The 27,970-nt window shown below is 37.5% G+C and overlaps 3 protein-coding genes and 1 non-coding gene across 4 annotated transcripts in view; 2 read left to right on the top strand and 2 right to left on the bottom strand.

Moving 5' to 3' along the window:
- LOC134816333 (protein HID1-like) overlaps window positions 1-6,344 on the top strand; it is a 58,479-nt gene extending 52,135 nt beyond the window's left edge. The window contains exons 15-19 of the mRNA XM_063825131.1: window positions 817-986; window positions 3,959-4,027; window positions 4,365-4,487; window positions 4,817-4,875; window positions 5,133-6,344. Of these exons, the coding sequence (XP_063681201.1) occupies window positions 817-986; window positions 3,959-4,027; window positions 4,365-4,487; window positions 4,817-4,875; window positions 5,133-5,196 (485 nt within the window). The 3' untranslated portion in view covers window positions 5,197-6,344. The remainder of the gene's footprint in view (window positions 1-816; window positions 987-3,958; window positions 4,028-4,364; window positions 4,488-4,816; window positions 4,876-5,132) is intronic.
- A 5,822-nt stretch (window positions 6,345-12,166) lies between these two features.
- On the top strand, window positions 12,167-13,873 carry LOC134817201 (uncharacterized). Its single transcript, XM_063826340.1, has 2 exons — window positions 12,167-12,362; window positions 12,614-13,873. The coding sequence occupies exons 1-2, from the start codon at window positions 12,167-12,169 to the stop codon at window positions 13,501-13,503; spliced, it is 1,086 nt and encodes a 361-aa protein (XP_063682410.1). The 3' UTR covers window positions 13,504-13,873.
- A 3,605-nt stretch (window positions 13,874-17,478) lies between these two features.
- Window positions 17,479-26,867, bottom strand: LOC134816381 (uncharacterized). Its single transcript, XM_063825206.1, has 3 exons — window positions 26,783-26,867; window positions 26,430-26,521; window positions 17,479-20,324 (listed from the first exon to the last, which is right to left on the bottom strand). The coding sequence occupies exons 2-3, from the start codon at window positions 26,485-26,487 to the stop codon at window positions 18,232-18,234; spliced, it is 2,151 nt and encodes a 716-aa protein (XP_063681276.1). The 5' UTR covers window positions 26,488-26,521; window positions 26,783-26,867; the 3' UTR covers window positions 17,479-18,231.
- Window positions 22,846-22,951, bottom strand: Trnar-gcg (transfer RNA arginine (anticodon GCG)). Its single transcript has 2 exons — window positions 22,915-22,951; window positions 22,846-22,891 (listed from the first exon to the last, which is right to left on the bottom strand). It is a non-coding gene; the product is annotated as a tRNA-Arg (tRNA).
- Window positions 26,868-27,970: the final 1,103 nt, after the last annotated feature.

Genomic DNA, 27,970 nt, shown 5'->3' with positions numbered 1-27,970 from the left:
CAGTTTCCGGAAGTGTGTCGAGGAGAAGATAACCAGGCCTTGTCTCCGAACTACTGCCAGTCTGTTCGCCAGTATTGCCAGTTGTTTTAGCCATCTTGATACCATCCTCGCTGGTTTTGCGACAGTGGCCCCTGTGGACAATAAATCAAGGTTTAGTGAAAATGAGGAGGGTATTGTTAATAATGAGACGGTGGCTGTGTCGCTTGTAAATGCTTGGGAAAATGTCTCGTCACCTGAGGTACTGCGAAATGGACTTGTGGGATCGAGCAAATCTTAGTATTTTGTTTCCAGGTTACTGTTGAGATGGATATTAGATGGTGTCTGCAACACAACACCTTTGAGTATTGTGAAAGGATGTATTCACAATGCAGGACACAAATAGACTATTATGTGTTATGGGGAGGATTGTGTTGCAATCAAATAACGGTGGAACTCAAATACTATAAAAAAAGATCAGATATTATGCTGTTAAATTTTTATTTATATTGGTATTTATCAGTCCTCACGGTCTTAGTCGTAAATGGTTTAAGAGGTAAATAACCGTCGAAATAATTTGCCGTAGACAGTTTAAATTGATATGACATCAAGAATGGGACGTTTAAATTTTAAAAGAAAATGTAGTAGATACATAATTTGACAAAAAACGTGTATGTTCTCTTGTGTCCCTCTTATGTCAATCCAAATATCATGGTAAAGCGTTTTTACTTTCTAAATAAAGAAGAAAAATTGATCAGGTCTAATAAAATCAAATAAAATCCAAAGTGCACTCCCCTTCCCTAACCCCTAAAATCCTAACAAAAAAAACACCTCTCCCAGGAAACGCTCACCTGATGTACAGCATAATACGTAAAAGGCACGTGTTCCACCAACTGAGCAACCTCCCAGAGGATCCGACCACAGTTTCCAAACCTAGCAGGAAGCGAACAGACCAGGAGGCTGAACAACAAATGTTCAGTAATGACGAGTGGCAACCCTCTAAAGAATGGGTGAATTATATTTTATAGAATAGGGTGACATTTATATGTTGCTTAAACATTATGGGTTAATTACATATATTATGAATTATGATATAGGACTGCAAGGACAAAAGAAAATCGCGCTTATTTAGGTCAAAAATCGCGGCGCCAGGACAAGCCAAAGTAGGCAAAATCGCGGCGAAAGATAATGTATTTGCAGTCCTAAGTTAGATGTCATATATTCGTTAACTATTCAATTTGATCGGCTCATATCCCATGATGATGGAATACTGATCTCAAATCGTATCATCCGACACAAAATGTGACATAACTTATGACATGATGTCAAATTTTGCCATCAGATGCTCTTTACCTCAAAATATTGATCCTGGCCAAAATTGTGGGTATGTTAAGGTCAGCGCGTATGTGTAATGCTATTGCACACACAATTTAGAATCGTGATTTAAGTTCGTTTCATGTGAAATTCTTATAAATTGGTAAAATGGAGCACTCTTAAATTTGACAAAAGTCCTTACTTTTGATTAAATACATCGTGCAGAAAAAATTAGTTCATGAACAATGTTATCTAAAAATGTCCTCCTTATCTTAACCGATTTTCCGGGTAATGCCTAATTTTCATTTTAAAATTTTAACACTGTTAAAAATTTACAATTTGGCAGCTTTAGCTACAATTTAACTGCAATTTAATATTGAATCTAAGAAAGGTAATCAATTTAACCCAAAATGAGCAGAAAAAACTGCACCGACAAATGTATACAATTACAAAATAAGAAGATAAAAGAACTTAGAAATGACCGGAATTCCTTTTTCCTTCTTAAAAATAATCAAACCACGCCCTGGCCAGTATCTTAGACGGGTTCCTGGTAGTTCATATAGTGCTTAAAAATAATTGGTGAATTGTGTTATACCATAGGACGAAATATGCAACTGAGACTCAGGAATTACTGCTAGCTAAAATTTCCACATGATGATTAATGATTATTAATATTAAGAATTTCGCTATTCAGTTACTCTCTAGTTTTGCACGTATAGCAAAACTCACTTTGATTATCCAAGTGAGCCCACTCTTCGTAACAAGTCAATCCAGTTGGAGCTGTAGGACGTTTAAACGTTGTGTAACTTCAGTCAACAAAATTCACCATTTCTCGCTAACCAGCCTTACATAGACCGTTCTGATGTATATTATTAACAAAATGAGTATAAAATATTTCGTCAGAATTTTGGTCAATCTCCACTAGAACCAAGCGTTTTGAAAATGTTAGTTTTTCGTAATTTGCTCGTGTCTCCATGAACAATTTCAATTAAATACGACAATTGCCAATTACACATTATGTATGACATTATGTATGACATAAAAATATCAGTGATATTAATCATATCACTGACATACACATATTATGTAAGTTTTCAGTATTTACACTGAATTGCGTTTCAAAAGGTCAGCCTTGTGATGGTGAGGTTAGTGACGATCCAATATCCATCTAGCTGGCTGTCAAGCGGCTGTCATCTAGCTGGCTGTCAAGCTGCTGTCATCTAGCTGGCTGTCAAGCTGCTGTCATCTAGCTGGCTGTCAAGCTGCTGTCATCTAGCTGGCTGTCAAGCGGCTGTCATCTAGCTGGCTGTCAAGCGGCTGTCATCTAGCTGGCTGTCAAGCTGCTGTCATCTAGCTGGCTGTCAAGCGGCTGTCATCTAGCTGGCTGTCAAGCTGCTGTCATCTAGCTGGCTGTCAAGCGGCTGTCATCTAGCTGGCTGTCAAGCGGCTGTCATCTAGCTGGCTGTCAATCGGCTGTCATCAAGCTGGCTGTCAAGCGGCAGAACACAAACGGATCGAAACTTACTGTTGAGTTAAGCGGTCTCTCAAACTTGAAGTCTGTGGTTGCAGAGCTTGCAGAGCTTGCAGTTACATTTAATAATTTTTTACGAAAAATATAACTAGTTCAGCAGTTCAAACGATCAAAATTTAATGAAATTATTATCAAGTAAGTCACTGATTCACATATTTAACTCAGTTTAGTTATTTTCGTACATTAGGCAAATTTTCGTTTTAACAGTTACACTCAATAAGTCAGCTGTCAGCTAAACTAGTTAAGCTGCATTTTCGTGGAAAAATTAATTTTTACTTGCAAGCTGCAACCACAGACTTCAAGTTTGAGAGACCGCCTAACTCACTACTAAATTTCGGTTCGGTTCGCGTTCTGCCGCTTGACAGCCAGCTAGATGGATCGGTTACTAACCATCACAAGTCTGACCGGTTGACATATGCAACTCAATTTAGTGTAAATAGTGACGATACATGTTATGTTGTATTTATTATTGTCTTATTTAATTAAAGTTGTTCATGAGGACGCGAGCAAATTACAAAATACTGGAATTTCCAACACGCTTGGATCTAGCGGAGATTGGCAGAAATTCTGACGAAATTTCTAATAGTCAAGAAGTCATTTTGTGATTTTTCACAAATGACTGAGGGTTGATTTCTGAACAAGAATTGCGCCCGTTGTTTCGTTTTGGCGGACGCTAGATTTCCATTCACTATAACTATAAGCTCTAATCAGCTCACTTCATAATAATTATATTGATACACATCAGTACACTACGCGTGCCACGTACAAATTGGGCTTATTACCTAATACTATACATTACATAGTATACATTAAAATACACTCGCGCCGCGCATTCATTATCACAGGCTAGCTATATACATCACATCTCCACAACCAATACTCGCGCGCTGCACTGCGCGCGGCTAGTTGTCATGATAACGGACCGAAGGAACACGACATTTTTAAATCCATCTACCTCGTTCTCCAAAATCCACGTTTTTCTGCAAAAACGTCCATTCGTAACCTTTCACTATTACTTTTTTACGAAAAAAAGTGTGAATGGAAAAAATCAAATATAATCTTTCTATATTTGACAATTGACGATGACCTTATATTTTCGGGCACACTTTATCAGAAAGACTGAATATTTGGTTTCAGGTTGCGTCGTGGAGAAAGAAACTTCCTTTACAGACAATAATGAGACTTCTACAGGTCTTAGTTCCCCAAGTAAGTAACTACTTAGTAACCACTTAGTAACCAAGTTAATAACTACTTAGTAACCACTTAGTAACCAAGTTAGTAACTATTTCACAGGTCTTCTAAATATTGTTTCTCTATATCATGTCTGGGCCCACTGAGTTATTAGAAAAAGCCAAATTCTGTGATTGTTAATTGAAGAGAGGAAATGTAATAAATAATTGTGTTTCAAAAATAACACGCTTTGCCATCCGAAGTTCTGAAAACTGAATGGTTTTCTATGGTAACATGTATGTTTCTATGATACGCTCCTGAACAAAAGTCGAATAACGACGATTAATTTCAAGTTAATAACCACATTCTGCAGGTGGAGAAGATCTGTATAGATAAGAACCTAACGGACGAGAGTGAGATAATAACATTCCTCCAGAACGGCACACTAGTCGGCCTACTTCCCGTACCCCACCCCATACTCATGAGAAAATATCAGGTACTTTGTCTTGTACTTTGTCAGGTACTTTATAACGTACTTTGTCAGGTACTTTATAACGTACTTTGTCAGGTACTTTGTCAGGTACTTTGTCTTGTACTTTGTCAGGTACTTTGTCAGGTACTTTGTCAGGTACTTTATAACGTACTTTGTCAGGTACTTTGTCAGGTACTTTGTCTTGTACTTTGTCAGGTATTTTGTTAGGTATTTTGTTAGGTATTTTGTCCTGGCTGTAGAAAATGGTTAATCACTGTCGGGTATTCATCTATCCACCCAAACTGGTGGTTACCATGGTAACACTGATTCAGATTTACTGATTGTTATTTCAGCCGAACGCTGCTACCTCAGTGTGGTTTAGACGATACATGTGGGGACTGGTCTTCCTTAGGTAAAACTTATTACTTGCTTTTTAATTTGTTTCAAGCCCTTTTCTTACGTTTCGTTCTTTTTTCCTATGTTCGGTTTTTCAGTTTATCAAATTGATGTTTTTTTTACCCTCACTTTACGAACAACGAATTATAAAATATTTTTAAATTCTTGTAAGTACAGTGTTAAACCTAATTTACCCCCCCCCCCCCCCCCCCCCCCGGCCCCCCTCTAAAATTAAAGTCCCTCTAAACGTTATATAATCAACATTATCTACAGGAACACAGCGCCACCCATCTGGTGTGAAACAACGATAAAACTCTTCGAAGTACAGAAGATGTGATATCAACCAGGAAGCCACACTGGAAGAGGCACCTAATGATTGCAGCTAGTTTATAGTTTAAATCTAAATTATTATTATTAATATGTGATCGAAAATTTTGCCGCAGTTTATGAGGATGATGACTTATATTTGAATGATTGAATGTGTTTCTGATTATTTTTAGGGTTAGTCCCACGACTCCTATTCTTCTTGTTTAAACATAATTTTTATTGAAAGCTTATAATATTAAATATACTTCGTCAGTAAATTAATGACATGATTAATAAATTGCTGATTTGATTACCTATTATTTATTCTTACCCCGCATTGATGGCAGATTTTATAGGTGCCATTAATCATTAAAACGGTTTTAAGCTGCCATTGAAATTGACCCCCTTCCACCGTTGATTCACTTTGACATTAAATATAGAAATATTTAAAAATATGCACCTGAGCGTAATTTGATATGACTCAAATTTGAGAATATCAGAACAATCATTTTGATTGTGTCCTTGTTTATTGTCTACGATCTAACGATTACTAACTTGTTTACATAGTTAGAATCTGTCATAAAAATGATTAATAATCAACCTTCATTGTTAGAGTAGGTAAGAAGATGTTTAAGTTGGGTTTACAACGCAATCATTTTATTATGATGTTTAAAGTTTTTCCTATTTTATTTGTACTGTCATTCCTAGACAGAATTTAGAACTAGAGTAAGCGAAAGTATCGTATTTGTAAGCTAAATAATGATTGATTGCTATTTAAACTGAAGTCAGCATTAGTGGATGCTTTATTGTTTGCGAACTTGAAAGTTAAAAATATTAAAATGATATTAAAATTAAAGTTAATGTCACTTTATGTGACCATTGCCATTTTTAATCTATTATTTAGTCCGTTTTGTCGTCATATTATGTGTACAATTGATAAGTTAACCTTATTTATTAATGGAATAGATTTGTGTAAAAATATTATAACAGTTCCCGAATTTAATTTTTTTTGCTGGCAAGGTATCTTTATGTCAAAAAAATTGGCCGGACAAGGATTTGTGTATTTTGTTTGTTTTCTGTCGCTGATGTGTAAATTTAACCATCTAAGTTTATTTGAAATTTAAATTCCGTCGAATAATCGTCTTTTATTTTTTTGATTTTGCAGTTATCCCATGCTACAAGAGATCGTAGTTCTTACCTAAATGACTTCATATCCAGAGATAAGAGGTAAGAGGGATGATGATGTTCGTGCGATTACTCATTCCTTCAAATTTACAATAGTGAAAAAATCAGTCAAACCGGTGACCTTGTGTGGATTCTGGGGTCCAGCAATGTTGCATGCTTATAAACAGTAATATAAAGCCTGGGGTCCCCAGGTTGTATGGAATATGATAAAGTACGCCATCACGGATCGGGAAATTGAGCGGCCATCCACAAAAGAAAAGCGGCCGCATTTCTTGAGCTCGCGCGCAACATGAATATATTCAATATTAGTCTTATGTAATAAGCGCCATGAGTTGGCACCGAATTTTTTCCTCAGATTTCGATTAATTTGGTGAAATTAAATTCAAAATTACGGTGAATTTGCATTATTCACACTTAGAGGCAATTTTTGGTATCAAATTTATCAAAAAATTAATCAGAGACAAAAAGTTTTGTGCCAACTCATGGCGCTTATTACATATTGAATTTGATATTTGACCAAAACCCATAATCATGGGTAGAGTGGACCGCTGCCAGTGTCTCTCTTTCCCAAACAAAAGGAAATGATATTAATTTGATTGACCGTTCTCAAATGCAAAATGATACCGAGAATGAAATCGGTCGCTCGCTTTTCCCATTCATTTACAATTGTAATAGATTAAGAAGAACTACCCAAAGGCAGCTGTACTCGGCAAAAAAGATTCAATAAACTTCAGCTAATTCAATAAGTAATAACTACCACCCTTACCCCGAAATACTAGGTATCGACCCGAACGCAACCCAAAGAGATTTTTACAGCATCTGATTGATGTAATCAATCGAAACTTATTACAATTCGTAAGCCGTGAATGAATGGGAAAAGCGAGCGACCGATTTCATTCTCGGTATCATTTTGCATTTGAGAACGGTCAATCAAATTAATATCATTTCCTTTTGTTTGGGAAAGAGAGACACTGGCAGCGGTCCACTCTACCCATGATTATGGGTTTTGGTCAAATATCATCGCTTTTTGATTAATGTCAGGGTACTTTATAAAGTCGAAATATAAACTGATATCTTCATTAATAAGGAGGAAGTTTCAACGATTTCGAAATTTTTCCTTTGAAAACATTTCCTTGTGTTTGGGTAAGCATATCGGTCGATCACTGACTGAATTTGCCACTTTATACTCATTCAAGTTGGCATTAAATTTATATATAATGACATTGAACTGTCGTGGTAAAGCAGAATTTAATCGAAATCACGAATGAGCAAAATTATCACCTTTCGCACGTGCAAACTATGAGCGGACGTTGCGTGCGCATCCAATATTGAATCGCCGTAAATTTTTGCGTGTTGGTGTTTTATATATAGTTTGATAAGCATGCAAAGTTTCAAAGTATTTCAAGAAGAACTGTAATCACAACGGCACACCAACGTTTACAGAAAATGGTAAAAACAGCAATTTTCAGTGATTTTAGCAATTTTTAATCAATTTGGGCGTGTCCCCACGTGTGCAACTTTTAGATTTTTAACTTTAAAACTAGACTAATACACAATTTATACCTATAGGAAGCAGAACTGAGCTCCACAACCCAAGGGATAGCCCAACACCAGAGAATACTAAATCGCAAAATTGACGTTTTTATAAAATAATTCTTCAAAAAAGCACTAACTTCAATGGCAAATATCTTTATGAAGGAGCAAAGTAGGGAAACTTTCCGGTAGATTTTCAGAATGCTTGAACAATTATCTAATAGGAAAATGTCCTCAGATTTTGAATAAAATTACTCCTTAATGGTGTAAAATCAGTTTGAAAAGTTGTTATTTTGTCAAAAATCAAGTTTTAAAAACACTTAATTTGATGACGTCATCAAGTGGTGATGATGACGTTAAATTATTTTTTGATATAATTGAAACTGAAGTGTAAACAATTATCTTTAAGACCTGTGGTCGGAAATTGCTGTATCTTTTATACTTTTGAATCTCCGGACACTTAAATTCAGGCTACAATTGACTACATTTGACTGGCAAAGCGTCTATCCCTGAATATAATTATATGTATCACGACAATCTATCGTAAAACAGGGGTTCCAGAAACCCCATTTCCCGATACTCCTGAAACACGAAATTTATTTTACAGTCGATTTGGTCAACGTCTAGACGCCCTGCAAAGTTTCAGATCTCTAACTCAATTTTAACATGGTTTTTAAGGCACCTGAATATGGCAATTTTGGGTTTTTTACCGAATTTCGTATAACATGCTGGCGCGTATTTTGCGCAAATTTCTTAAAAACCTCCACATAACTATTTCTTGTTCCTGTCATCTTTAACATTGAATTAGAATGATTTGAACTTAAATATACCTGCTGAACTACTTTCGATGAGTCTTAATGCCCGAAAAATAATAAAGGGTTATAAAAGTAAAGGGGGTAAATAGTAAAGGGGGTAAATAGTAAAGGGGGTAAATAGTATTGTGAATATAAGAGGCACGGTCATGCTTGCCAGCATTGTGATATAACTATAAGCACGCTCGGCACATTCCATTGACCACGCTGTACGCGTACGTGACACAATTCGGCCAATCAGAGGACACGCATCCGCAAAGTTAAAGTTGCGAGCTTTTATTTGGTTCGAAATAAGACTTTTTGAAATACCTCAAATCCTATGTTGTCCCAAATTGTGCTTCTGGGGAGTGAAATTTTAATTTACGAGCAACGAGACGAACATTTTGTTGAAAACCGGAAGTCTATCTGTTTTACTATCTGAGATAGGCCCCAGCCGGGAACAGATAAGGTTTTTCTGGGTAGTGTTCGACCTTGATTGACGATGTCAATCCATATATCGAGATCGTTGCTCTGCGAAGCAGAATGCTAGTTTGCGCGGCGCGTCGAAGCGGCGAAGTCCTCCAATGTTCGACCATGAATTGCTTTAATTAAAATGATTTACTACTAGTATACTATATTGGCCACGGCGGTGAAATTTCGGTAGTATAGTGGAAGATAACAGACACCGTCTAGTCGGTCCCCTAGTCCTATATTACTGGGCGGCGCTCAGCCTGTCATTCCGCCGAATAGAATCTCTATTTATTCCGGATAATCTCTATTTATTTTTATGAACATGATAGCCTGAGGTCCCCAGGTAAGGTTGACGCTAAATTTCAAATTTTTTACATACAAGATGAAACAGCTGATCAGAGAAGCTCTATGCATTTAATTTTCTCAAATATTGGGTTTCATTTTTGTAAAATTTAAATAAGGAAATGAAAAAATCCGCAAATACCATGATTTAATTTGGGGTACGAAATTTGGCAGTTTTTGGAAAAAATTCTGATATTTTCGTTCCCAAATCATGTAGGTCACTGGAATTATGTCGAACATATAAATATGTAGGCGAGCTTTATTATTATATTATAGGATGTGCAAATCCTCTTCAGTTATTGAATTTATTCATGACATGATGTTAAGTTATTAATTTGTAAACTTATTTCCCAGAATTTTGAACGGAAGATCTTTGATTTTGCATAAATACCTTAAATAATTTACTAATAGTTCACCAGCGTGCATCCTCATATCAGACACTGGCATGAATTCACTGTTGGTGACTTTCTGTAGATTATAGTCAAATAGTATAGTGTGTGTCAGGCTTCCTTTTAGTTTTAGAGGTCGTTGATCACATATTACGTAATGAGCCGAAGGGGGAGGGGGGTTTCGAAATGATTACGCAATACGCTAGTGTAATTTTTATACAATAGCTATGTGTAAAGCTGATTACGAGGGGGGAGGGGGGGTAAAAAATGGCCCAAAAATGATTACGTAATATGTGTTTGTGTATTGTTTAGGTACGAGTAGTGATTGTAGCGCGATGCACTACTGGGTCGCGCGCGCATCAAATAATGCTTCTCGCTTCGGTAGATCGGCGAGATGCACCACTGTGCCTCACCGAGCTGCGAAGGATTGACATCGTGAATCAACCGTATCCAGTATCGAGCGTGTAATGATTCGATAATAATTCCATAATATATATTACAGTTACACTCACTCTATTACACTCATCTGTACCTCATTAGTCCTTTTTTATATGAAATATTCGATTATCACTATCAGCTAGGTGGCTACACACAAAACTACTGTTAGTTGTTCACTTAACGCGCTTTTGTTAAATATTCATTACAAAGTAAATTTAACCAACACTTCCTCAATATTTCAATATAGCAGTGTTGAGTGTACAGTGTAATTTCACGCTGTTACCGTAAACCATATATTGTGTTAATTAGTAACTGCACTAATGGATTATAAAACTGAAACTGGAGTGAATATACTTTCACCACAGCATATTTTCTGCGAAGGAAGTTCTTACACACAAACCGCTACCGCCTCTCCTAATAACAATAACCGACCAACTGTTGAGTACCTTCAGTTGGTATATCGTTGCTCTACAAATAGATTGTATACATGATACATCTTTCCTGCCAGGATTGTGTAATGTGTTGGCACCGTGCCAAATACAAATTTTGTCGTATAGTCTGTAGTGTGACGTGTGTACTTAGATTGAGATTGTATTGACGCCTGTATCTAGTTTTGTATCTGCTATCCGTAGTATGTTGCTTCTTTATTTTATCTAAAATGTTTGTACTTTAGTAACTTTGGAATGTAATTATGAACTTTTAATAGTATACGACAGAAGTGCAACAAGGTGTATGTCTTACAATGATGGATATATTGTGTTAAATTATCATCATGTGATGCGCTGAGCGTTTGTTCCTGAAATTAAACTAATGACAACCAGCCATGTTTATGTAGGAGCACCTGATCTCATAATAAGAGACAATCTTAACGGTTACAATCACTCATTATATTTTTAGTGTATTCTAAATTGTACAATAAGATTAATGGTGATAATGAAGACATAAAAATAACATATCTCGAGGCGATCCTTCTGTGACTTTAGATACGTCGTTTTCATGATAACCATTAATCTTAAGATTCTACCTTGGATTATCTTAGGGTGACTGCAGCTCTAATTACTTTCAATACTGACTTGTCGATGTATATTTCATACTCAACTGTCAACGTCAGATAATTCGCTCATCAAGATTGTATACTATATTATGTACTTGTAGTTGTAGATTGTGACGAACAGATGTTCAAAATTATAGTCAAAGTTTGCACCAGTAACCAGTGTTCTTTCTGTTTGAATATTATCCGTCGTCAGTGAGCTTATATCGTAAAATCTATTACTATTAGTATTGAGTATGGACTTTACACAGATTTGTGACGGCAGACTGTGCCAAGTACAGTTTTTGACGGATTTGTTTTGTTGACACAGTGTGCCTCATACTTTATACTTATCAACCTGTGCCTGCTGAGGAAAGCATATTTAAGGGGGGATTATGATTTTTTGTGAAATTTGATTTGGAGATAGCAATTGACCACCAAACTAGGGCCTGTGACCGAACTTTTTAGGGGGTTGAACCCCCCCCCCCCCCCCCGGCCCTTAACAAGAGTGACATTTCACTCTGAGTCTGCAATTACAAATCGATCTTTCTGAGTTTCTGCGGCAGAACTTGCCAAAGTTTGCCACCGATGCCTGATCCGTGGAGAACTGGTCTGTTTGACACAAGCCTTGGGCTCAGTCTGCTGATTCTGTGTCTCCACACAATAAAGAAATAAAATTGAACTGTAGTTTCTCTACGTTTTGGGCAGCCGCTAACTCATAACTCTATTTCAATCATCAATGGTCTTCTTTGCACTGAAAATAGATGTATTTTTAGGCCACATGGTCTTGTTTCCTAGAATATAACCTCTATTTCTATCAGGATGTCCGAAGATCCCGGGACTTCACCCACAGGGGACATCTCAGAGGATGAAAGTTTGAGACCACAGCGATTTATTTCCAACTGCAGTGACTCCGACACGGACGAGTATTTGAAGGACGTGGCAGGATTTGTTAAGAACGTGAGATATGATCTTATTTGCGAAGAACAGGAAGAGGAGCTTCACTTTTCGGATATCGGTTAGTGGACAAATTACTTTTAGGAGGAAAACGGTTTAAAAAGTCATTTTTAACCATGCTCAGACGTTCAAATCAGATTAAACGATTTGCGTTAGAGTTTTGGTTGGCGCAAGTCTGTATTACTATTAGCAATAGCAGAGGATCCCGTTCAATATCTTTTAAAAGGTGGAATAATTGTTTTATGTTGACACTGACAGTTTATAATTCCAATTCCAAATGCTGGGGACGTTTACATAAAGTTTTATTTACAGGGTGGACAGATTCACAGCTGGAGGGTTTGGGACTACTAGCCTCACTGTCTGAATTCATGTCCAAAATTTTCTCTGCGTCAGAGACCACACAACTGAAACTACAGTTTGCCTCCTCAGTCCTCGCCCAGTTCTTCAAAGTGTGGGCCGTGTCAGCTGGACACGCTTTTCTACCCTGGTACTACGTACTAACGATGCCACCTCTGATAGCGTGGCGGGTGTACACCTACACCCAACAGCAGTGGCAGTATTTCTGTCTGGATTACTGCTACTTTGGAAACCTGGCAATCTTCCTCATCCTCCTCTTCTTCCCGGGAGATCCTGAGTTGTTTATCCTCCAGTTCTGTATTGCTAACGGGCTGCTCTACACTGGGGCCTTCTCCTTCAGAAACTCTCTCGTGTTCCACAGTCTGGATAAGATGACCTCCACCTACATTCACAGTGCGCCAGTGTTGTTGGTGTTCGGCATCAGATGGTTCCCGGAGCAAGCCTCAACGTTCTGGCACACAGCCTTCCCCCAGACCTTCCTTGTGTGGAATGTCAAGTGGAATATACTCGCACCCCTCGCTTTTTCGGCTGCTCATGCTATTTTCTACACGGTGTTGGTGTATGGAATACTGAAGCCTAAGGAAAATATCATAACCTCATTTCGGTACCTGAAGGCAAAGAAAAGTACAAAAGCCATCTTCGGCCCAAACCCCAGCTTCATCTCATTTCTCATTGTACAATTTGGGATAGTTTTGGTGATGACAGGGGTAACTGTACTTACCTACACCTACTTTTATTTGCATCTTCTGCAAATCCTGGTCCTTGTGGCGGTTGTTACTTGGAACGCTGCCAACTTTTATGTGGATGTCTTTCGGGTTTCCCTAAGTAAGACGAAAAAATCTTGAACAAAATCTGGGGGATTTTCAATTTTGACTCCCTGACTCTATTTTTAGCCTGCACTACTACCTACTACCTAGATTGTATTCCAATCTACAGATGTTGTTCATGGTTATAAAACTACAGGAGCAATATTTTTCTTCAGCGTATGGCGTAGCGAAAGATCAATTCAAGAATTTAGTATAGCTTATAGTTATCGGACCTTATTTGAACGGACATTAATTGAACGCTGGAGGTCATAGCGTTTAACTTTATCTTAATGTCCGTTCAAATAAAGTCCGTCCGTTTAAGGTCCATCTAAGTTTAAGTCTGTTGAGATTTTTTCCAAAATTATTCCACTGCGAACTCATGTTTAGGATATTACAACTTTTAAATGTCAGTCAATTGTAATTAATTCTATCATCGGATTCGGACTAAACTATATCATTAGATCAATGAAAAACGAGTTATTATACAATTGAAATATTCGATTCTAAGTTCACATAGCCATGTGTGTACGGGTACTGCGTGACGCGGTCGCGCGCTACTGCAAGCGAGAGGGCTCTGGTTAGAGCAAGATTCTAAGTATCACATTATGGCGTGTAGATAAATTTCTTGATCTTCGGCTTCCTCGTTCACTTCTTTCTTCTTCGGAGTTATTATTTACCTCCACATCTCTTAAAAGTTTACACTGATTCTGAAATGCAGGACCGAGGTGGTCAAATAAAAAATTGTTTTCAAAAAGCAGGTATTACTGATATGATGCTTTAAGCATGGAATATTTATTACATATTTATTAAATAATTTAATGCACGATAACCCATTTGAGTTTGACGAAGATGACCGGTGCGATATGATCATCAAATCTGGTCATATTTCATATCTGTTGTTTTATTGTTTATTACACAAATTTTATAATCATAGACACTGATCTACAGATATTTTGACATTTTTTACTGCTGAACGACTGCCTTTCATGAACATAGTCATAATCATAGTATGAAAAATTAATTTACAAATTATCTGATAAAATATTAAATTAACGGGCAGAAAATTTGACGGATGTTACTCGTCTACATTTCTTCGAAGTAGCGCGCGCCGCTTTCTTCTCGAAATGGCCCGATGGCAAGTGCTACGAAGTAGCGCGCGCCGGGCCAGACCATTAACAATGGTCAAGCAGAAAATGAAAAGGTTTGGATTTTTAATGGTTTTGAATGCCTTCGAAGTTCGAGCGTTCATTTTAATGTCCGTTCATAATTTAATTTAATGTCCGGTCAAATAAGTTCCGATCAATAAGGTCCGATAAGGTACTCTGACTTTGACACACGATGCGTGGCCGTGTGTGTTCAGTGGCGTAACGTTTCCTGTTTGCTGTTGGCGGCTGGCTGTAAGACGTAAGTCGTAGTACATAAATATTTGATATTGCAATTGCAATATGTATGTACTACTACTAGACTACGGCTTAACTCAGACGGGAAAAAAGACTAACATAGTAAATTGAAATTAAATCCCGGGTCAACCCATTGCAATTGGAACTGGAAGTGAAACGCCATAAGATACAATGTCAATATATCTGTTTTACTTTTAATGTTTTAGCATTTTAGAGACATTTTTTCAATAATGTAAAAGATAAACTTAAAAATCCGATAGATTATATCAGTTTCTTTGATTAAATTTCATTGTGTATTTTATCATGTTGGGAGTGTGGAGTGAGAGTCTCCGCACTCAAATGTCAAAGTCAATGTAATAAACGAAATGTTGTCGTTGTAGGTACTATCTAGGTTTACAACCTACCAGGACGCGCGCCGAGTTGGACTCGTCGACGCGACGGTCCAATATTGAATATATGGAACAGATATTTTACGCGTATCTGGTATCGCACCCGTTAATTGTTAATGTTGTCGACGTTTCAGCTACACACCTAAAGTGGCGTAACGTTGCCTGTTGAACAAATTAGGTGATTTTAGAGGATACGCCGGTAAAATCTCTAAAAAAGTGTGTATCTAGAGCAAAACTTAACGGGCGATACTCGTAAAATATCTGTTCCATATATTGGACCGTCGACGAGTCCAACTCGGCGCGCGTCCTGGAAGGTTGTAAACCTACAAGAGCAAAGCGCGCAGTTTTGCTTGACCATTGTTAATGATCTAGCCCGGCGCGAGCTACTTCGCGCGTAGCACTTGCCATCGGGCCATAACATTTCGAGAAGAAAGCGGCGCGCGCTACTTCGAAGAAATTTAGACGAGTAACATCCGTCAAAGTTTTGCTAGTTGAGTACTTTAGTTAAGTTTTCGAAATTGTCCCACATTCAAATGACTATTTGGCGCCCCCCCCCCCGCACAGCGGGGTCACGTCAGCGAGGCCCTTCGTTACGCCACTGCACACCTTTAGCTTTGTATACCTTGATTCACGATGTCAATCCTTCGCAGCTCGGTGAGGCACAGTGGTGCATCTCGCCGATATACCGTGGTTGCGAGAAGAATTATTTGATGCGCGGCGCGACCCAGTAGTGCATCGCGCTACAATGTATACCTGGCTAAATGCTAAAGTATCACATATCCTATCGAGCGCGCTAAATCTCTCTACAGTCGATCTTCGAGATTGTTCTTAATATAAGGGCCCCAGACAGTTGAAACCATCTTCATGCTTCAATCGATGTATTTTTGGACGCTGATTCCGAATCACCCCCATGACAATGACATATTTGATTAAAATGGATAAAATGACGAGATATTTGAAAACTGTCTCGATCACGTGGTATGACCGTATAAGGATATTAAGGAAGTTAGTCTAATTTCTCGTTAGGGTTAGTGTTTCAGCATATGCTTTTGTTAAACATTGGCTTAGGATCAGATTATAGGGTTAGGGTTTCTAATAGTCGTTTAGGACCAGCTAGAGAACGGGTTGAAAAAGTCACGTGACAGTCGAGTGTAGAGTGCTTAATCATCATCCATATTCTATGGTGTATAGTATATCTATACCGGTGGTGACTGAACTCGAAATTATGTAGAACTGATCAATCAATCAATCAATCAATCACTATTATGTTATCACTAAACTAAATCATCCAACTGCTCTAAGGCTCTTAGGCTCTGTAAACGAGTACCTCCGTCTCATAGAAAGACTGTTTATGCTTGTCGCTTGCAAAGCTAAAGATGTCGCAAAAGATGTTTTGTGGATCTTGATTACAATCGATATAACTCTGTTTGGGAGCATGAGGCCTCATGCTCCCAAACCGTCCGATTATGCTACCTCGAGGTAGCATAATCGGACGGTTTTCTTGTGAGTCACAGTACTGCTTTTTGATTTCTTCTCCCTTTACTTGGCAAGGTAAGATGATTTTATAAACGTATTTAATGAGACATTTTATATTAAATACAAGATATCACTTTAGTATCCTTGTTGTATTATATCCGTGTATCCTACGTACGTACGCGGTATTGTACCGACCATGCGCTGTACGTACGTAGGCCGGTTCGCGCGCGGTGCTGGGTCATGTCACTCCATTAGAATGTCGTCAGTCGTTCGCGTCCAGTAGATCAATCCGTAACTCAAATACATCCAATACTTCGATGTCCCCTTGTTCTAAAAATCTGAATACTCAGGAGCCTTATTGGGACAAAATTGGAACATTGGTTTCATCAGTTCTAGACATGCAGTGATTCCTAAACTTGGTTTGAGTGGTCCAAAAACCAATATAAACACTTTCCGACCAATTTTGAACCGTTCTGAGCACTTTTAGGAGAATATTCATTTTTGTTCATTTTCGTTCATTCCATGAACCTGGGTAATGTTATGCTACTTTCGATGGCCCCTGCAACTATATCCATCATTTACAATTATTTTTGGCACTATTCAGAGCTTGTTAGGGCAAATAAATGCATGTCCTTTTTTTGTCGCAATTTTGTCCCATGATCCAAAAATGTTCCAAAAATCCGGATTCATCAACTCTTCGCGTCTCAAACAAATTACAACACTACCAATCTATTACATTTATTGAGAATTATGTAATGTAAAGTGATGGAAATATGTTACAACTTAAACGGGTCTATCCTGTCCAAACCCAGGATGCATAACATGAGGAATTCGTTGTAACCTTTGTATATGAAAAGCGTTAATAAATATGATTTCAGCTATCAATCTGGTATTTTCAGATTTCCTCATCAATTTTTATTCAAATCCTTAAAAATGAAAAATAAAAGTTATCTCAAATTCTAATTCCTTATGATACAATCATAAATGATATATTTTAGAAGGGCATTCTGGTTTAATAAGAAAATCTAAAATTATGATAGACAGAATGAGAATTACATTGAAGTCATTTAAAATACAGTGGCGAAACGTACCTACACTGTATGTGCCGCCCCTGCTGAAAAAAGGTCAGCCCTTCTTTTTTGCCGCCCCCAGGAAGCATTTTGTATCTGAACGTTCAAGTGGCCGGATAATACACAAATCAGACGTTTTTCTTTTAAAAATACCAACAATTCGGAAAAATGCCGCCCCAAAGCTAAGGTGCCCTTTCCCCCAGTAGCGAGGGTAGCAGGGGCCAATGTTATTGCACTGATTAAATAATCACTTTAAAATAATGTTGAGGTGTCAAAAAGCTTAAATAAGAACAAAAAAACCTAATTTAGTTCCATTCATTATACAGCATTATACATGCTGCATACGTCTTGTTAATGCCTTCTGCTGCATCTTATAGAGAGAGAGTTCAATATAAATAGGAGGAATATCTTCGGTTCAAAACTTGTAAGCTGTTAATATCGAATTATTTTAGCTGAATTGTTAAGCTCGCTCAACAAGTCAAGCTCAGAAATATCTATTAATGTTGAGAATAAGATTACAACACAGTGTACTCTAGCTCTAGAAATTTCTAGGTAAAGAGCAGATATGTCACGTGCAAAATCGTGTATCACAATAACAGCCGGCCATTCAGCTGAATAACAATTTGAACTATCTGAAAGCTGCAAATTACTATCAAATCGTTTATCTATAGTTTCTTCAATACATTGTGAAGAACTGGCACGAGAACTACCATTGTATATTATCCCTATTTCAAATCCTAGTGAAAAATCCGAGCCGAATGTTAATTTATCAAGCTCTTTATTTAATATAGTCACAACTAAGTGTTCTCTATCAATTATCAGCTCACTAATAACGTGTATTACAGTCCGTGTACCGTGTATAAAATGACCTGGTTTCGGCACAGGTAAAACAATATCTAAATCTTCATCAGAGGCTATATGTAGCCCTCGTAATATTGATAAAATATTAGTTACATCACAAGTATTCCTCAAGTTAAGGCTTAAAGGTACAATGTTTGTAGGGTCCACATCTCGTATGAAAGATTGAGTTAATTTGTTTCCTAGATCTTGCCCAGAATACGGAGTCGTCTGAGTTAAATCACATGTTATCCAGACATGCTTCATCTCAGATAATTGTTTAAAGCATTCTAGTAGATTACCAACCGAGTAAATGTTGCGATAAACTACTCCTTGACAATCGTCTATAAATACGTGAGCATTACTCAATTTCAGATAATCCAGAATACGTGGCAGGAGTTTACGACAGGTTATAAAGTCTGCTTTCAGTATAACTATCCTGCTAATCGAGGTCTTATCCAATAACTCATCTATCTTGAAATCCCAGTCTACCACTTTATATAATAAACCAGCTTTTTTGAAAGTACTTTCATACAATGTTGTGTAACTGTTCCATCCAATGTTAGTTACTAGCACAACTTTGTTTTCTTTGTCATTTAGGGCCAACTGAAGGATCTTCCCTAACATAATAACAGTTTTACCCGAACCTGCAGGTCCGTTAATGAAGAGAAGATTCTGGTCTGAATTTAAAACTTTAAATTGTTCTGCTGTTAAGTATTTTATCCCGACAAAGTTACTAATAATGTCAGGAGCTTCTATAACACTAGGATTCCTGGAACGGTTTTTGTAACTGGCATAAGTAATCATTCCTCGTCTCAGATCCTCGTCAATGGCCATTATACTGTGTCCTAAACTACACTTCAATTCATCACACTGGTTCTTATCAGTACACCATATTGCAAGTAGTATCGCTTTAGCTTTCTCCATTTTGCTGTGAAAATCGTCATGAACATAATCGTCATGAACATAATTGCTGGTTATCAAATCAAGTATATGTGTCTGCCACCACTCTCCGAAATCTTTAAAATCTTCTTTGCACAGAGTAATTCCTTCCGTCTGAAGAAATAGACGTGGTGTGCTAGGAAAAGCAGAAATACCCACTATTTTAACTTTTTCTCTATCTTTTCCTTCGAAAAATTGTTCGATGATACCGTCAATCAAGCATTTTGTACGCTGTATCTGTTTTTGTGCTATACGCCATGCCTTATATGTGTTCTTATTGCTTTTATACGTACGAGTAACTTCATTATCAGGAATTTTAGAGTGGTCCTGATGCATGCTCTTCACCTCTATTATAATAAAATAGTTCTTCCCCATCACAATAAAGTCGCATTCTGCTATATTGCTGGCGTTACCTCCCTTACCTTTACATTGACTGCAGTCTTTCCTGATATGGCTCTTATCACATATTCTATACTGGTGGTGACTGTACTCGAAATTATGTAGAACAATAATGTTATCATCCAACTGCTCTAAGGCTCTGTAAACGAGAACCTCCGTCTCATAGCAAGACTGTTTATGCTTATCGCTTGCAAAGATGTCGAAATCTGAATCTAAATCTGGATAACAATCGATATAACTCTGTTTGGGAGCAGGAGGTAACATAATCGGACGGTTTTCTTGTGAGTCACAGTACCGCAACTTTATTTCTTCTCCTTTGGCAAGGTATTCCGAAAATGATTTTATCTCTGAAACAAAAGATTTTATAAGCGTAATTAATGTAACATGATAAGACATTCTACATAACATACAACCTCGCTTGTAATGTGATACGGGGCGAGGGTGGAGGGAGGAAAGATAGGTAAATTAAGTCAACGTTATATTTATGCTATTTATTATGCTGATATATGTCATTTATTGTAAGTCACGGTGGCCGAGTGGTCTAAGGCGCCAGACGGCTTACGGCGGGCCAAACCGCTACGCTGTTCTGGTCCATGTATGTGGGCGTGGGTTCAAATCCCACCCGTGGCAAATTTTTATTTTCCGATTTTACCCTACTCTTTCCTGAAGGCAGCAAGAAAGTAGAATATAAGTATACGGGTTCGGATATATAATGAGGAAATACGCTATTAATCATTTTAAAGGAATCGCCAATTAATGTGTCATTTTAGCGAAACAAACCTAGTGAATTACCAAGTCTTCAGGTTTGGTTACTTTAAAAACAAATTTTGTTTTAATAACACCTAATTAACTCATGGCTGTTGATTTTAACACAGCAATAAATTACAAAATGCTAATTTAGCATCTCATCGAAAACGGATTTGTCTTCGCATTTACGTTTAACCATGTTTATTGTTTAACATAAGCCATAATCCAACCGGCAACCATGCTGTAAAAGAATCCCAACTAAGGCCGCTGTAGGGTACTATAAATATCTTCTTGATTACCGGTAGGGATTCGGTCCGCTCACCTTATTGTAAATAGCATATTATTCAAGGTATATTTTTGAGTAACTTTGTGTACTCCATAGTAGCAGAACAGTGCTGCAATACAAATTTCAAAGCTAAAAAGTACGACAACTTTGAACTTAGGGTGTATACTCCACCGGAAGTTGCTCCCTTGGTTAAGACCATACAAATATGATTTTAATCTCATGTTCACATAACGTTCAGCTACTATGCTTAAGTTCAGATTAATTTCACTAAAATGTGGGTATACAGTATTTACGTCTTCAGTTTACAAATCAGTGAAACACAAACATACTAAGCGGGGGGACTACAGACCCCCTCAAAGTCCTTTACAACGTTACTGCCAGGTTACATAGCACTGAAAGTGAAAATCAATATCATCAGAAATTCAAATTCAAAGCAATGCCGTCATAGTATTACAAAGCCATTACATACTAATTCTAAATGAGAAGCTTATAGTGTCACAATTAAAAAAGTATCTCAGGAGTGGGATTCGAACCCACGTACAACATACGTTGTATCAGGATTAGATATTGGGTTTATGAGCCCATCTTAATCTGACGCCTTAAACCACTCGGCCATCCTGTATTATAACAAAACGAAATTATAGTAAAGTAGGTAGGCCCATTTTCACATTAAATTCAGTTACTAGTTTTACTCCACGTTCAATACTGGTTTAAGATGTCTCACTAACCATCGAAAAGATGTATGTGAGTCACGAGTCCAAGTAATTATCAAATATTTATTTCGGCCACTTCCCAATTCCTGACATTTCAGGGTTTGTGACCCCTATTGTCTATGTCAGGTGCTGAAGGATTGTATCAAAACCATAAAATAGCATATAAAGCCATATCGATAGCCACAAACCGCATCTTGAAAATTGTAACGTGAAAATGTGCAACAAAAAGACAAAGTCAAAACGAATTACCAAATTTGTATTGCGTGTACCCAAAATTACCGATGATTGCCAATATCTCTACAAATAATCCTTTTAGAGCATATCATGATCCATAAGTCTTATATAAATCTGCGCATTGCGAAAATTTTTCGATATCAGAAAAGTATCTACGACCTTTCTAGCTCGAGATATAAAAATAATTCGGTGATTCAGGCTGCAATGAGCCAAAAAAAAGTATTTCGTGAATATCTTTAAAACTAAGCACTTGATACCTTAAATATTGCTTCATAACTTGTATATAAATAAGGCTATTGCGGTTATTTTAAGCGAAAATTCAAGTCTCTAAGTCCTTTAGAAGCCGAGATCATAATATATAACTAGTTTAGATTGCATCATCCCATGAGAAAACTGTTACATCAAACAGTCCTTTAGAAGCCGAGATCATAATATATAACTAGTTTAGATTGCATCATCCCATGAGAAAACTGTTACATCAAAGAAAACGGTATATAACGGCTAATATTTCATTGAAGAAATGCCATTGAAGATATGCCAGAAGATATGGCTTAATTTTAGTATCTATTAATCTAGCATGTTCAGAAGTTCTGTACATTAGCCACGTGACCCATAGGCCATACTTTCATATGCACTGCTGAGAAAGAAAATGTGTTATTGTTAGGCACTATAATGGTTAAAATGTCACATTTTTGTGACTTTGTTAACTATAGCTGCCCAATTATAGCATTCCTTGGTCTAAGATATAGTAGATTATGTAAATCTAACAATTACGATACAACAGTGGCACGAATCGAGCGGTTATAATATAAACGCTATTTTCTTTGTTTACCAATATCCTCAAACTTCAGTGAACGTGTCCATAAAGTATCACGATTTAAAAAAGAAAGCCAGGAGTGGGATTTGAACCCACGCACACATGCGTGTATCAGAAATGGATTCAGGTTTATGAGCCCATCGCAATCTGACGCCTTAACCACTCGGCCATCCTGGCATATCTTCTATGAAATAGATTATGTAAATCTAACAATTATGATACAACATTGGCACGGATCGAGCGGTTATAATATAAACGCTATTTTCTTTGTTTACAAATATCCTCAAACTTCAATGAACGTGTCCATAAAGTATCATGATTTAAAAAAGATAAGCCAGGAGTGGGATTTGAACCCACGCACAACAGCTGACAACATGCGTTGAGTCAGGGTTAGCTAAGGTTTATGAGCCTATCATAGCCTAGCCTGACGCCTTAGACCACTCGGCCATCCTGGCATATCGTTAATGAAATATTAGCATTAAATAATAAAAATATATACCGTTTTATTTTATGTAACAGTTTTCTGATGCGATGGGATGATGCAATCTAAACTAGTTATATATTATGATATGTCCGTAGTCCCCACACATAGTATCATGTCCTTGTTTTACTGACTACTTCAATGAAGATCGTACATATTATAGAATTAACTAGTGTAACACGGGATTTCACTGCCGCAGTTAAAAAGGGTAGGAGTAATTACCCGCTGAGTCAAAACCCGGATTAGGCGAGCAATTCTATTCGGAGTGCCCTCACTATCCAATAGTATCCTTAAAAAATAGTATCTTAAACAATAACCAATATAAATTAACCCTTATTTACTCTGCACCACACCCGCATATTTGAAAACATGCATTACGTATATATTCGTATGAAAGTGATTATGATATAATATATATAGACGCTACATAATATGCAGTAATGGGAGAGAGAGCAAGCCCCGTAACTCTTACCATTTTCTTGATTAAGCTGCTCAAGCCATTTTACGTAACATTTGTGGTACAAAGCCATCAATTAAACCACTTACCACCGATTAGATTTAGAAACCCTTTACCATTTGGCTCCCTCATAGTTTTGTCGGCACTATACCGAAAAAACCAGCCCCGTAACTGTTTCCGTTTTCTTGATTAAGCCGCTTGGATATTACACACACACAGACAGATTTACAGACAGAAAACACACGTCACACATTCTGAGATTATTGTTTAAGATTTGTAACACGATAAGTCTCTTCCAATAAGGGAGTGTTCGCATTATATTACGTCAGCAAGTTTTTAGCAAATTTTACCCCCTTCATCAGGAACTGTCAGCATTAAGCGACCCCCCAAATTACGTCAGCATTTGCCAGACTCTTTAAACTGATTTCAAGAGCGTTTATTTCTCTACCGGAAAAGGACGAGTACATCATAGTGTAAGTAAGGCTATTAAATCACTGCAAATGAACACATTGTTACGAGAATAACCGCCTTAGTGAGTTGAAGCTGTAACAATGCGTTTAATCTCTTAACAACGCACTTAAAACTGTTATTGGGCTATTATTTAGCTACCCTTTAACCGAGGCAAAACGTCGATCCTCGGCCCAAACGGAGGCCAAGGCCAAGGACTCGATCAGACACTGTGTACTGACTCATCACACATGTATGTGTTTATTCTCAAGCAATTCTGTGTACTCAATAGTCTAAAGTAGTGAACGAATGATTTCCCTGTTATTATGTCACTACTCAGACAGTGCCCTCCCTGACGACTGACACTGTAATAGGTTCTGCGGGTCTTATGATCACTAGAGGACTGAAAAGTACTCCCACTCCTAACCTGGAAATTCTAGCGAGAATCCATCCTATCAGCTTTAAACTCAAATCAATAGCAATTAAGTCTGCTCTGAGACTTAAACTACAAGGAATATGGAATAAACAGTACAATTACAACCAGCGAGGAAATTGCAAATCTCACGCCCATAACGCTGAGAAAATGCTAGCTAACATAACTTAAACAGGTTGCGTCCTTTGGGACAGTATCCCCAAGGCTACCATCCTGGACTGACGTTTCAAGGTAATTATTCAGGACAAATATATGCCATTAGCTATATAATTGAAGCTATCATACGGGTATCATACCCAACACCTGGCAGATCTTCACAGACAGCTCGAAAGCTGGTGGTATCACAGGAGCGGGATTCTGTGTCATTAAAGGAACACAGGAACACCAGAGTCAGAGTACCTGGATCAATGATAACATAGGAACACCATCAACCATTAACCTATTCTCAGATTCCCAGGCCTCACTCAAAACGCTTAACACTTTAACAGCACTAGCATTAGCTCCAGACTAGTGCTGGACATCGCTGACCAACTTAAGGGGTAGGGGGGATTTTCTCAAAATCGACTTTTTAGTTGTTTCTAATAGAGGGGAGTAATAATCTATCAGATGCTTTTGATCCCGTGGAAAAATATCGTTCGTAGCCGAAATTATTGCCCCCTTAACACACTAGGTACCTCTCAGGTACACGGAGTATATGGTAATGAACTGGCTGACGAACTCGCAAGGGATGGATCCAGCAGTATCCCCATAGGACCGGAACCGTTCCTCCCACTACCGGAAGGCATCATCAACAATACCATCAGGGAGTATCTCTTCAAATTCCACCTCAAAAAATACAAACAGGTTGCAGTCAGTGATAATTGTTTTTCAACAAATACAAATACAGGAATCTTAATATTTCAGGAACTCACATCAGATGGCTAACATGGCTTCTGTCAGGTCAAAGCCCACTAGCTTACTTCCAGATTGTGGCAAATAATGTGAGACGCAAGACTGCAAACACTGCCCAGGGGAAACAGAAACTTCCCAGCACTTCCTCTGTGAATATATATCCAGCTGATGACACTCAGAATGAGGATATTTGGTAAACCCCTTCTTACAATGGAGGAAATGATCAACAGTAAACTCAACCACATCATCAAATTTGTGGAACAGTCAGAAAGACTAGAAAGGGAAAATCTTTTTGGGTAACCTCCTAGGATTTCACATCAGGAACTACACTAAAACCCAATCTAGACCCATCTAGGCCTATCTCCACATAGAGACACCAATCCCAGGCGTTGACCCAGGATAGTGATGGAAGACGTAGAGATCAAGTTATAACCATTGATACAAAGGCCATAATCTTTCGCAAGCTCTCCAATATCCACCTTGAAGCTGCATTTTATATCCTTGAACTATACAATATAAACTAAAGTATGTTTTAGTGTAGACTTTTTTTCACAACAAGACTGCAACCTATAGTAACAACTATAAACAGAACCCCTAATATCTACTAACACATTTCTTCTAGTCCTAATATGAGCCTTGTCTCTAAAAACCTAACTGAACTAGCGTTTCTGTGTGTGCAAAAGCTTTCAGGCACGCGCATTCCTTGCCCCGTTAGTTACCTGTCCTTCTAAACCAAACTAGCAGTCAAGGACAAAAAGTCATACACCAAATGGGCATTATATTTTATGAATTGTTTAACATCTTTTTATTCTGTAAAATGTGCTAAAATTAAATTTCTTGTTTCATTGAAATTTCTTGTTTCATTGAGTGTTCAAGATGGATAGTACTATATGCTCAATTTTATGATCTTGCGGTATTCTTTGTACCCAAAAGAATGCGAACTCACCAGAGTCCAAATGATCCAAAGATGACTGTTTTCTTTTCTGTTTACCTTTATAGGACATTGTCAATGTTTTCCCTCACGTAAACTAAGGATCTCTGAAAAACATTTATTGAGATAATTTTCGACAATTGAAAATTATTTAAAGTTTTTATTACTTTTTGGAGATTAACAAGGTGCACGATAATAATTAAATGTCCACTGTAAAGTATTGCAGTTTATTCAAATTTCTATCGTTATCATAATCATCGTTGCTACTACAAGCAATCTGCCTAGTAACAAAAAATTGTGTAACTAAATAAAAGAATCAGTTGGATATGGTGGGATGAAAAGGTGGAGGGAATCAGAAATAGGCATACCTAGTCTCAGTTGAGTCTGTTATTACCACTTTCATGACCTCCAGCCAACAACAGAGGTTCTCAAGATTCTTTCCAAGGACATACTACAACAAGGAATCAAATTAGTAAATATTAGTTAAAACGAAAAATTGGCCCAAATACTGCATTGAAATACCTACATAGTTAGATGACGGCCCATGCAGTACCATAAGAGTGTTGGCACCCCCTCCTCTTTTGGCGCTCCTCCCTAAGATTGAACAAATTAGATGATTTTAGAGGATACGCCGGTCAAATCTCTAATAAAGTGTGTTTCTAGAGCAAAACGTGCAGTTTTGCTAGTACCGTAGTTAAGTTTTCCCAAACTGTCCCACATTCAAACGACGATTTGGCGCCCCCCCTAAGATTGCGTAGGGGGGGGGGGGGGGGGGGGGGGCGCAGGGTTTCAGCGAACTGAGTCTGAAAAAAACTACATTATACAAACATTTTAACACATAATAATTACATTTTGACGATAATTAACTTTAATTTGAAAAATGATAACTGAAAAATATTTGATCGGTAAAACTTATTATCGGGTAAAATGGCATGGCAGAAGTGCTGATAGATAAAAAATGTGAGTGGCTAAAACTATGAGCGCAACGATTGTTTACACTGACAAAATTTCAGCCGGCATAATTATAATAACAGTTAACACTAGTGAAATACCTGTCCTGTACTCACTCAAAATCATAATGATAATGTACAGTGTACAAAAACTTAACAAACTTAATGAACACTTTAAACAATAAACAATAAGTATTATTTAGTCCTAATTTAGCGACCATATAATCAGTAACATTATAAGCTATATTCCACTCTACAACCTCCCAGTCTGTAATGTAAGGTAACCATTTCTTCTCCCAACCCCACATACCCACTACAGTTACTTTGTTACCAGCAGCTGTGTGTCCTGACACAGTATTATACATGAACATTTCATGTGCGGAGATAATATCATGGTAGTGTACTCCAGTGTCTGTATAATACTCACTGTCTGTACACAGTTCTATAAATGTGAAGTTACCGTCTCCTATAGCTGTATCTCTCAAGATAAAACCACATTTACCTGTCTCTGTGCAGGTTCCTGTACCAGGGTGTTTAAAGGTATACAGGTGTTTGTACTCCTTATCTTCTGTTACTGTAATGTGCTTATCAAGTTTTATGATAACG

The sequence above is a fragment of the Bolinopsis microptera genome, chromosome 6 (assembly GCF_026151205.1).
Source record: "Bolinopsis microptera isolate Bmic1 chromosome 6, MBARI_Bmic_1.0, whole genome shotgun sequence".
In the NCBI taxonomy this organism is placed as follows: domain Eukaryota; kingdom Metazoa; phylum Ctenophora; class Tentaculata; order Lobata; family Bolinopsidae; genus Bolinopsis; species Bolinopsis microptera.
The sequence above is the reverse complement of the archived record's forward strand: the minus strand, read 5'-3'. Positions and strand labels throughout refer to the sequence as shown.